The following is an 11,705-nucleotide window of genomic DNA, read 5'->3' as shown; positions in this document are numbered from 1 at the left end:
AAAATAAAGTATTTTTTTAATACATCTGTAATGTGTGTGGAACGATTTTGTCTTTCACTCATACGTACCACATCCTAACTGTATGAAACACTGTGCAGGAAGTTTATAGAAAAATTAGGTCCCAGGTTAAGAGTCACTTTTACGCTGGGATGTACTCTAAACTGAGATTGCATCAAATTGGCAGGTTGTTACTGGCTTGAATAGTTTCCAACTCTACAGAAAACATCAACAGTCCTACTGGATAATATCTTCAACTACAGCCACTAGTTAATTTAAACTGTTAGTGCATAAAACAGAACCGAGGCACCACAAATACTCTGTCAAGGCACTTATTGCCTTTAGAATTCCACAGTGTCGCACAGGTCACTGGGATAGACCTCCATAGCCAGGAACTACACTCCAGTTCTGCACTTGGGAAAAATAGGCCCATTCAACTCTGCAAGTCTTCTCTTCCTCACTGAAAAAGAAGAGGAAGAGGAGTCAGTCATGGCAACAGGAAGATGTGTATGGCAGGTTTGGCTTACCTGCTGTGAAAAGTTGCTGAGAAATTTACTTAGTGCAAAGAAAGAAATAGGATAGCATCAGCTTCTGCATTCCTACTTTAAGCAGCAGGCACAGCCTTACACAGTTTAAAATCAAGGAAGGTAAGATGAGGTTTCTCTCCCTATGAATTTTTAAGGCCAGAAGCTACTTTCAGCCTTACCTCCCTTACTCTACAGTCAATTTTATTTCACACAGTTTGTAATCAGGACTTTGGCCAAAGAATCACCTGATGCTGACTGATGTAAAGACAGCAGGAGACAGATGCCACAGCTTTTCCTTTGCTAGTTTTTCTCAATTGCCCTTTCAAATAAATAAAACTGTCTCATTTCTTATGCTCTGCCCTTAGCCTTCAGCCCTCTGTACACGGTTAACATGGTCAAGGCAGTCTCACATCTACTCTTAACATTGATTTACAGCTACAGTCATGACTTTTCAAGAAAATTGTGTGAGGAAAAAAGGAGAAAAAAGGCATAAAGAGGATGCAAAAGTTAGCTCTTGAGGATGAATGTAAAAGCCTTCACAGCTGGTTCATATAGAGCATCTTGGAGAACAGCAGCTATAGGACCAAAACCAAGTTCTGGCAGCATCGGGTCATCACCCGTAGGTAAGAGCACTGGAGTGGAGCACAAGCGGAGAGCTATTGCTGACAGGGTGGAAAATAAAAAGTTTTTTCTATACTTATACATTGTCCAGGTGTAGAGCTGAGATGCTATTGCCAGATACCATCAGACCGATGAATACGAGCTGCAAACAAGAACCAAATCAGACAAAAAATGCAGATCTTGATGGTCAAAGAGGCAAAATGCACAACTGTTGAATGGAAGGCAAGTTGTGAATTCCTCCCCTTAACAGCAGGAACAATTAAAACACTAGATGCAAATCTTCCAGCTGATTACTTTGAATGCTAGATGCTGCACAGTTGTTAAAAACCTTGCTCTGTTCCAAAGGACAGAAAATAGCAAGCCTTTCCTGGTGCAGCTCTCTAGTCACCAGGAATGCAGCCACAGGCAGAATAAATATGCAGTGAACTGTAATACTGACTGTTCTGTGTGGTCCCTGAAGAACTGGCACATACCTTCATGCTTGGCCATGCTTTCTAGGAGCACGGTACTGGCTCAAGCAAAACTGATTTTTATTTATTTTTAAAACACAACATACTTGTTATCTGTCTAAACGTGGCAGCCGCTTAATGCTGGTTTTGTGTGGCTTTTAAACTTGAAGGTGATTCATGAAGGGACAGAAGATCCTGTCTGTGGTGAATCACATGCAGATTGAAATAAGTAGTTCCAGTTTTTCACCACTTTTTCACAGCCAGCATCTGTACATTAGGTCTTCTCTCAGACCCTGCCTGATAGTCCTCGCTTTCCAGATGTGTCTGGCAGAACCCAGCAGTGCTAGTGGTGGGGAGTGTGTCCCAGGGAGCCTCCAGCCCAACCTCCTACGCAGCAGGGCTGTGCCTAGCACTGGGTCAGGGGTGCTGCCAGCTCTGTCCCCCCAGCCCTGCAAACCCCTGCCCTCCCGGGGAAGGGGTTCTTCCTAGTGCACAAAAAGGACAATCAGCAAACTTTTGCTTATTGCTTATGGGTATATTGTCTGCCACTGCCAAGAAGGCATTTGGTGCTGTCAGGTTTGTAACCACCCTGCCTATGCAGTTCAGAGCTGTTGAGTGCAGCGCAGCTGGTACGTTGGCTGCATTTAGTACTGCTCTGCTGGACGGGTTTCCAGTGCTCTACAGCAGCCTGTAGCCAAGCAATGGAAAGCCTCTGCCACATGCATCAGCTGAAATGGCAGTTTGCAGACTTGCTCACATTTTGTGAGCACTTGTCATCACTTTCATTGAGGGCATAAAAGTAACTCCAAGCCATGTGGCTTCCCACCTCTCCCTAGAAACATTTCCAATTTGTTTTGCTGAAGGGGATGGGCCAAGTCCCACTGCCATCAAAGTTCAGCTCTACTACTTTTCATCTCCTTGTTGAAGTGGGAATGAAGCTGGAGGAAGACAAGCAGTTGGCAGGAATCGTAAGCGCTGGCAGCTCATAACCCATGTGCCATATGTTGTATCACGCGCCGTACCGAAGCACGTTATCAGCTCTCACTCATTCCCAACAAGACCCACTGTTACTGCCAAAAACGCTGCTTCTTCTGGGAGTTTTAGCTGTCCAGTGTCTCCAGGTTTGGAGCACAACCCACTGCCTGGCTGACAGCAGTGATGTTAGGGAACCAGTCAGTGAAGGCTGCTTTCCTTCTTGAGGGGCAAGACATCATCAGGTCCTTCAAGGGGTGGTTTCTAATTAAGGCACAACTACTGGAGCCTTCAAGTGAACAGTTCTGCCCTTCTCCCACTAGGAATTGCCCACAGGACCTTCCTGTGCTCCCTGGCTTGTGGCCAGCCTGACTCACCTAGGTCATTGTTATTCATCATGGCATTGGAGGCGCGGAGCCGGGGACCTTGCTGAGTGAAATGGTACCCAAACTTCAGCAGAGAGGTGTTTTTTTCCAACATGTTCGCAATTTCCATTTCTACTTTGTTGCCCAAGGGCTGGCTCTTTTGAAAACAGAAAAGTAAGTTGGTCAGGTCAGAGTGTGATTCAGAGCAAGCACTTAGATCTGCCATCTCCACCCCTTCCCTTCTTCTTTGGACCTGCTGGGTTATTTGGCATTTCTGACTTGGAGCTGGCGAAACAAATCGCTGGCCTGTTCCTGGTACAGCCAAGTGGCTCCAACTCCTCCAGCAGACATTCCCACAAGTCCTCTTGCCCAAAGACTTTGTTTCTTGGGTAGATTTACAGCTAAGAGATGTCTGGAGAAACTATGGTTCTGAACTCCCAGTCACCTGTCCCTCAGCTCCCCATAGCTCAGCTGCTTCACTACTATCCCCTGGGCTTCTGGGGGAGCTAAACTTGCCATGACATTTGTGCCACTGCATGCTCTGGAGCTCTCCTTCTCTTTCCCTTGCATTGTAGCAAGAATTTCAGTTTTACTATGTAATCGATTACTAATATATTACTAAATATTTATTTAAGTCCCTGCAAGAGCTCCGAGCAAGGTTGACACAGGACAAGTGCATCACTGCTCTCCAGGGCAGCACCAGGAACAAGAAAGCTGCTTGCGCTGCCACAGCCTTTATTAATTACTGTAAGTAGTAGCAGATACTGGCCAGGAACTGCAGCACAAACAAGGGGTTGAAACCTCTTCAAAGCAACCTGGCAGTGGTGGCAGGCTGCCACCCTCCACCTTGACCAGCCACTCAGTTTCCCATAACCAGGACACGTTCACTTGGTCAGAGCTCCTGCTTGTGCAGGCTTTACCTGGTTGTCGATGCGCAGCTCCACGAGCGATGTGTTGCCCTGTAGCGCTTCAACAACAGCCAGGATCCCTGACCCAGAAATGAAGTTTGATTCCACGTTCAGGCTCTTCAGTGTATTATTGACCTTCAGCATTTCTGCTAGTGCCTGTAGGCAGAGGTGGGTGGGAAGAGCTGGCAGTCAGACAGGCAGTGGCAGAGCACCCTGAAGCAGCAGGGGCTCAGCTCTCCTCACCTCCGGAGGGTACCAGGAGGACCCTGAGTGCTGAGCGGTGCCACTGCCACCAGCCACGAGAGCTCTGCGCAGGGTGAAGGGGGATCCCCCCTGTTGCGGAGGTACTATTGAATGTGGGCATGCTGGATGCCGCAGCAAAACCTTGTATGGATAAACCCTTAGGGCCACCCCAAAAGGTGACAGCCCACACTTGTGGCTGCTCTGTGACAGCTTCATCTGTCCCTCTTCTAAAGCCAGCATGGTCAGCCCTGCCTCCCACCTGATCTGCTCCCTGCCTGCACTGCTCCTGTGTGGGGCTGAGATGCTTCCCATCACAGCAGACAGAGAGATGAGCATCTGTCTTGAACAACAAGGCATTCTCCACGTCCAAAACATCTTCCCAAGTGGCTTCACAACCACATTAATCACTTTTGCTCCCCTCAGTGGGTGAGACCAGAAGTGGGCTGGCACACTCCCAACTTCCCTGACCTGATCTGATGATCTCATTCCATAAGCTGCATGGGAGGACCTGTCTACATCATGAAGCAGGAGGACTAGCAGGTGATGCCCAAGTGGCAGGGCTGACCTGCACCCACTCACACAGCACTTGGCACCACAGCTCCCCTTGTGCTGCACCGTGACCCACAAGCCCTCAAACAGCATCAATGCTGCCTGCACCAGCTTCTTCCGCAGTCCAGAGTCCCTGAAGTAACGTGAGGGCTGTACTTGCCCTCCAAAAAGGTTTTTTTTTCTGCCAGGCAACTGGTGGTGTGAACATGTGTGCATGGAGGTAGGTAGGGGTGGCCTGGGTAAAGAAGAGCAAAAATTGGCTGCATTGGTGCTGGAGGAGTGTGCAAGAATGCAGCCTGGAAGGTAGCCTGAGAGCCGGGCAGAATGCTCAGCACCTCTCTGCATCCCCGCTGGTATTTAAGACCACCCAGAACAGCCAGAAAGACCCTTTACCACAGAGACCACACATAAGAAATGCAGAGTCCTGCTTCTGCACAGGTTTGCACAAATTCATGTATGAAAGAGAGCCAGAGCAGACATGCGAGGGCAGGGCCAGGTGTGACACAGCAGCGTATGGCTTTGTACCAACAGAAACAGATGTCGTGGCCCTGATGTAGGATAAATCAAGAGAGGCAAACTGCTTTTTACAAAACACCACTAGGAAGTCAGTTCTCATCTGCTGCTCCTTTTCTGGGAGATCCTTCAGGGTGCATATGAGACTGAATGGGATTAAAGGATTGTGTCCTGAAATCTCTGCAGCTGGAAAAGGAAGTGAAGGAACCAAAGCCTGTCTGTCGCCGGCTTTCACTAGTGCTCCCGAAACTGCAGCACCTGTACCAAACGGCAGAGGTGCAGGATGTGCCAAACATGATGCTGGGTGCAAAAGCAGTCAGTAACTCTGAAAATGCCTTGTCCAAGAACAGCTCCTGTCACAACTCTATGACAATGACCTGGCAGTACTTACAAAAGCAACAGGATCGTTGCTCCGTGTCCCAACTATACTGAACTTCTTCACGTAGGTGTTATTTTTCAGCGCTTCTGCAAAAGCTTTTAAAGTTGGTATGGGAATATTCTGTGAAAAGAAATGCAGACACCTGTCTTAGGCCATCTTCCATATGAAGAGATGTTCAACACATTTAAATGATATTTCAAATTTCTTAACAAGGTCAAATCACCAAATACACTTAAGTAATTTAGGAAGGGGTCAATAAATGTTTTTTAAAGTTCTCTTGCTATAATCAGCATGGCCTAAGGAGCATGGCAATGCCTTCATCCTATTTCCCACTTTGCTCACAGCTTACTGGCTTGATTTGAAGCTACATTATCTCTGCTGTTTATGCCCAGGAACTCGGATACTTACAAACGCAGGCATTGTGGGGATGCATGTAACCAGGGTTCATGAGCCTACACAACACTGCTCCTGAACCTTTTAATATGAATGACAGCACAGAGCAACATTAATGTCATGTTCAGGTAAATTTGAAATGTTCAGGAAAGTTTGCCATGCTAGCTTCAACACTGAAAATAAATCCATGCTGCTTATTCTGAGTTCCTACAAAATGAGTATTTTTCACTTACCAAGCACTTCATATACCCTTTTCAGATGCACAAATTTTCACCTGTTTAAAATTTTAAGTGGTATCCTCAGCCTGGACTTCTTGGCACACCATTTGGATCCCACCACGTGGAATCACCTATAGTCAAGGCCATCTACTGAGCCATAACACAGAGCACAGCGGCTTATCATCTCCATTGCCAGCTCCCAGTTCTCAAAACTGTGTCCTAAAGTCCTGAGTCCAGCACAAAAAAAGCACCTGCCTGCCAGGTCCTCAGCCTGGAGTCCTCAAGAGACATTCAGGGCCACTAGCCAGAATAAAATACATGAAAGTGAAAATATTTTCATTATAGAAAGGCACAGGTATCAGGGCACAAGTGGTTTTAATACGCATGTGCAGTTAAGCACGTTCTTGCTATTTGAATATGTCGTCATTCAACAGACCCCATGGGATGGGGGTCCTGGGGTCAGGACCTGTATTTTTTAGTATGTGTATGTGTCCCAGGGGGAACACAAGAAGTGGTGCTCTGTCCTGATATCCTTTCCACAACAAGTAAAGGAGTCCCACAGAAGGGGTGGGTGGGAGATGGACAGGACTCACGTGCAAGAAGGGAGGCTCCTTCCTGCTTTCATGGCAAGTGTCAGGATCAGGAAGCCTTCTTCCTTCCACCACTTTATCTTACATGAAACAGCCCCTCCACCAATGTGCCTGACTAAACCATTAAAGCAACCTAAGAACACCTTTGACCAGACAGGCTGCAGCTGGGTGTCCCAAACTATCCTCAACACAGCTCTGCTCTTCCAGGCATCTACAGCAGTCCTCCTGCTACCAGCCCCACACCACTGTCCCACAGGAGGCAACAACCCCTGTTTGCCCAAAATGGAGATGGGAAGTACTGGTGTTCCTTGTCTGGCTACAGACAGCGTTGTGGTGTTACTCTGTGCAGCAAAACGTACTTGGTCTCTGCATTCTGTGTATCAAATGTTTGGTCCTGTTATTAAAAGAAGAGAGTAGAAAGGAGAAAATACCATAATATTGTTAAGGTTGACTTCCTCAAGGTCAGGATCATTGTTTTGTATTCGTTTCAGAGTTTCCTCCACATCTGTTGAGTTCGGTTCCTCATCAGGAACTGGTTTGTACTGTGTGGGCTTAATCACACCTGCAAGTGAAACCAAAAGCACCCTGTGAAGCAGCATATTCTCTTTGGGTGTGTTTCTCCTCTTCCAGAAGCAGTGCTGGGAGAGGGAAGCATGACTGACAAACAGATGCAAGAGAAGCGACTGAACAAGCACTCATCAGCTCCACTTAATGCTCACACGCATCCAGGAACACCGCGCAGCACTGGGGCCAACAAGCACAGGACAGCCAGTGCCTGCTGTTAGGCACTCTCAGGGTCCAAAACTGGGTGACGGAGGGCACACTGCCTGTGGGGCTGTTCCCTGGGCTGTGCCAGCTCCCAGACAGTGCCAGGGCAGCAGCCTGAGACCGCACCGCCTCACTCAGGGCAAGGATGCACCAGAGACGGCCCCAGCAATCACAGGCTGCTCTGACATTCACAGCTCCAACCTTCAGCCTAAAAATAATTCCCACGTTGCTAGCAGTTTCAAAGCCAAACACTGCATCCTGCTAACACTCTAAATCACTTACTGTTGAGCCCTTCTTTGTTCACGATGGTGCTGCTCCCCAGTGCCTCATAGTACTGCTGGTTACTCATCAAGGTGTGCATGCCAAGGATGGCTGCAGAGAAAGAAAAGGAGAACTTGACTTGAGTAATTGCAGGCTCCAAAGCCAGGAAGGTTGCACACATGTCATGCTGCCCAGGACGGGGGTCCATAGCACACTACCTTTCTCTGTGCAAGCACAGAATACACAAAGGTGGGATCAAGCCCCCCAGCTGTCATAAATAACAGGGCTCAAATGTGCTCCCTTATTTATCCCAAGGTAGGATTCCAATCCATGATCCGTAGGAGAAGAAGAACGTCATCTTGTGGACAACAAACAGACAAACAGCAAAGACTTCCCAGCAGCCAACCTGATCACACAGAAACAGCGAGGGGAAGACAACAAAACACACAAAAAAGGCCACTGGCAGCATTTAATCTAAGGAGCCCAGTCCAGCAGGAGCCTGCATGTCCTCATCCTTGCTCACCTGGGCATGTGCTGCACACTGTGACAGTCCAGTTTTTGTGATGAGCTGTGCTCCACACAGAGCCAGACGGACCCCTCAGGCAGCAACACACGAGGTGACTGTCATCTAAAGCATGACAATGCACATCATGCTTTTACTCCACAACAAGCAGGGGTGGTGGTATGCTTTGAACTGATTTTGTACTCTTGGAAGTTGACATGGTGAGAGGCTAAAGCTCTGCTGGCTCAGTCAAAATGCAGGAAGTGATGGTATGAAAAAAATTGAAAGGCTGTAAGAGCCTAAACCCCAAACTTCTGCCAATTTGTGCGTCTCAGGCTTATGACTGCAAAATCAATATGCAAATGCACATTGAAATGTGCCCAGGGGGATCTACTGACATTCTTGCAGCTGCGAATAAGCCGTGGGAAGCCAATGGCTTAAAAACACTTGGGCAAAGATTCCGTTTATAAAAATAACCTTGCTACTCACATAAAGTTCATGTTTGAAAATAAACTGGGTTTTAATCTTTTTTTTCCCTGTAAATGACTATATGACTTTCTAAAAGAAGATCCTGACACACCAATACCTGCAACTAACAGACACATTTGAACAGATCTTGACCTCCACATGGGCACAGTGATTACAATAAATAAGGAACAAATCTTTCCATAAAATTCATGCATGCCACCACAAAGGCACTTTGCTTTCCCACAAACTGCTCCTGTTATGCTTGTTTGGCACCAATGAGTCTGTCACCATTTGTTCGGTGCTTTGACCAAGAAGGGCTGGCAGTTGCAGGAGAAGGCTACCCCCAAGGCCCATCACAGGGATGTCATCTGCTATGGTGACAGCTCACTGTGGCTCCAGGTCCAGGTTGCATGGGCAGGCCAGTCTGCAGCAAAGGGTGTCAACAAACCACCCACTTCCCCACACCATCCCCAGCCCACCCCCAGCTGGACTGCACAGAGCCGAGCAGTCTCCATCGGCATGTCTGAGTGAGGCTGGGCACTGAGTTTGTATTTCAGCCAGCCCTTTCCTCTGCCATGTACTAACAGCCGGAATTTTCAGGAGAGCAAGACAGCTTGTAGAAGTGATTTGCAGGCTCAGCATCTGGGGACACATGTCCTCTCCCCAAACGCAGTTTCCTCTGACAACAAAAGCTCTCCACCAGCCAGGACTGTGAATACCTGGACTGATGACAGAGGGAGGGATCTGCGGTTATGACCATGCAGGCAGGGTTCTGAGGGGCTGGAGTTTGTGCCAGTAGCCAAGAGGGACCCGCTGTTTGTTAAGCCTGGTGCTTACTGTTTATTATCCAAAGGCACGGGAGCCCTTCCAGGATTCATTATGATCCACCCACAAGAGCAATCCTACTGGCCCAGCCAAGGAAGGCATCCAATACACTGTGGCTGACAACGAGCCCTGCTAATAGGCAGGAGCAATGCTGTCACTGTCAATATTGAGTTTTCAACACAGCTTGTATCACAACAGTTCTCCTGCTGCCACTTCAAGACTGTTCTCCTGACAACTGCTGAACAAGCTGCCCTGAACAGCATCTCTCTGTGAAAATAATTGCTGCACAGATCTGGAGCTTAGAAAGGCAGATTTTATAGGACAGGGCTTTACAGAAGTACAGGAGTACAGTAAAAAAGCAAACCCCAGAGATGCATTGCTTGGCCAAGGTACTTATGCTGGAAGCCTTAATGCAGAAACACATTTCTGAGCCAGAATATGGTATTATTATGCAGAAGATGTCTAGTTGGTGTGATTATTCTACAGGCTACCTTACAGACTTCTGGCAAGGAGGAGACTGCTAGGGGGTCTGGAAGTCTGAAGGAGACAGAGCCGGAAAAAACAAGCACTGAAAAACGTTCATCGACTTCTAGACCAGGAGGGGACATGTGAGCTCAGTAAAGCATCAAGGAGGTGTTCATATGCTCCTCCAGCCATGGCATATCCCACCCCACTCACAGAGCTAAGTTCACACTACTGGCTTCAGCAAGACACCAATATTGTCATCTCTGCAGAGGCAGAGCAATGAGGCTAGCAGGGGGTCACTTCCACTCAGACAACACTGCCTGAAAAGCAGCAGCGGAACACTGCTTGAACTTACCTACCATGGCAGTGTGCAGCCCCCCCTCGGACAGGGACCACAACTGCCCTTGCTTTGTACAGGGCTTGTTTAGCTTGGTGAAGAGCTTGAACAGCACCTGCAATCGCTCCAGCCCCCTCTCCAGCTCGCTGTGTATTCCAGCCTGCTTCTCAGTCACTGTGAGGTGCACCGACCTTTAACGCTGGATTCCCTCACCCCTGAGCTAACACAACACCAACCAACTGCACGAACCGCAAGAAATCCATAGCTTTAAAAGGTGTTGGAAAAGCTCTTTAACTATTTTCTGTTGCTGTGAGGTGTCATAGGAATAAAAATTCCTATTGTATTACAAGGTACCAACGAGGAACGTGCCTCAGGACAGCAGATGAACCCACACCCACTGCCACCACCTACACCTCCCTAAAATTTGCTCCCCCCACTATACACTGACCCTTCCTCACCCCTCTTGGCTTCTCCTCAGTGTCATTACCCTGCCTCCCTCATCCGCAACCCTTTCTCCCCTTTGTAAGTACACTGTCCAATTACTTCTCATGTTCCCCAACATCTGAACCAGTGGGTAGATTTAGATTAGGTATTAGGAAGAAATTCTTCCCTGTGAGGGCGGCGAGGTGCTGGCATGGGCTGCCCAGAGCAGCTGTGGATGCCCCATCCCCGGCAGTGCTCAAGCCCAGGCTGGATGGGGATCTGAGCAACCTGGGCTGGTGGAAGGTGTCCCTGCCACGGTGGGGAGTTGAAACTAGGTGATCCTAGAATCACAGGATCATTTAGGTTAGAAAAGACCCCTAAGATCATCAGGTCCAACCGTTAACCCAGCACTGCCAAGTCCGCCACTAAACCAAACCATGTCCCTATGCACCACATTTAAAACAGGCATTTTTTTAACACCTCCAGGGATGGTGATTCCACCACCTCCCTGGGCAGCCTGTTCCAATGCTTCACCACACTTTCAGTGAAGAAAGTTTTCCTAATCTCCAATCTAAATCTCTCTGTTTGATCTTTAAGATCCCTTCGAACCCAAATCATTCTGTCATTCTATGATTAACAAAAAGCAGCCCTGAGCACCTGTTGAAACGCTGCTCTAACCTGACAGCGCCTTTAAGAGGTTGCACAAGAAATTCACGTTCTCACTGAGTCTGCTTGATTGTTTCCTAGAGGTTTGGCTTGAGGAAAGCTGTGCTCCTAAAGGTGACAGGCTGCAATTTGCAAGATTCAGTGGCAGATACAGAAGAGATCAAACAGCACACACTGTTCCCTTGATAAATCCTTCTTCTCCCTCCTCAGCTTTGGTCTGTGCTCCCGCTTAAATCACATGGGCTGAGAGTAACTTTAAATATACA

At 47.9% G+C, this 11,705-nt stretch overlaps 1 protein-coding gene across 5 annotated transcripts in view; it reads right to left on the bottom strand.

Annotated features, from left to right (window-relative positions):
- TMOD1 (tropomodulin 1) overlaps positions 1–11,705 on the bottom strand; it is a 29,474-nt gene continuing 17,769 nt past the window's right edge. For 4 of the 5 annotated variants that reach the window (XM_055698292.1, XM_055698291.1, XM_005432944.4 and 1 more), the window contains exons 5-10: positions 7,775–7,864; positions 7,156–7,286; positions 5,536–5,643; positions 3,852–3,995; positions 2,944–3,088; positions 1–457 (exon numbers count right to left, since the gene is read on the bottom strand). In XM_055698292.1, coding sequence (XP_055554267.1) covers positions 393–457; positions 2,944–3,088; positions 3,852–3,995; positions 5,536–5,643; positions 7,156–7,286; positions 7,775–7,864 — 683 coding nt within the window. In that variant the 3' untranslated portion in view covers positions 1–392. Of the gene's footprint in view, positions 458–1,227; positions 1,288–2,943; positions 3,089–3,851; positions 3,996–5,535; positions 5,644–7,155; positions 7,287–7,774; positions 7,865–11,705 lie in introns of all 5 variants that reach the window. The other variant, XM_055698293.1, reaches the window with a different exon arrangement.

Source organism: Falco cherrug, chromosome Z (genome assembly GCF_023634085.1).
Source record: "Falco cherrug isolate bFalChe1 chromosome Z, bFalChe1.pri, whole genome shotgun sequence".
NCBI classification, from domain to species: Eukaryota; Metazoa; Chordata; class Aves; order Falconiformes; family Falconidae; genus Falco; species Falco cherrug.
Note: the sequence above shows the minus strand (reverse complement) of the source record. Positions and strands in the feature narration are given on the sequence as shown.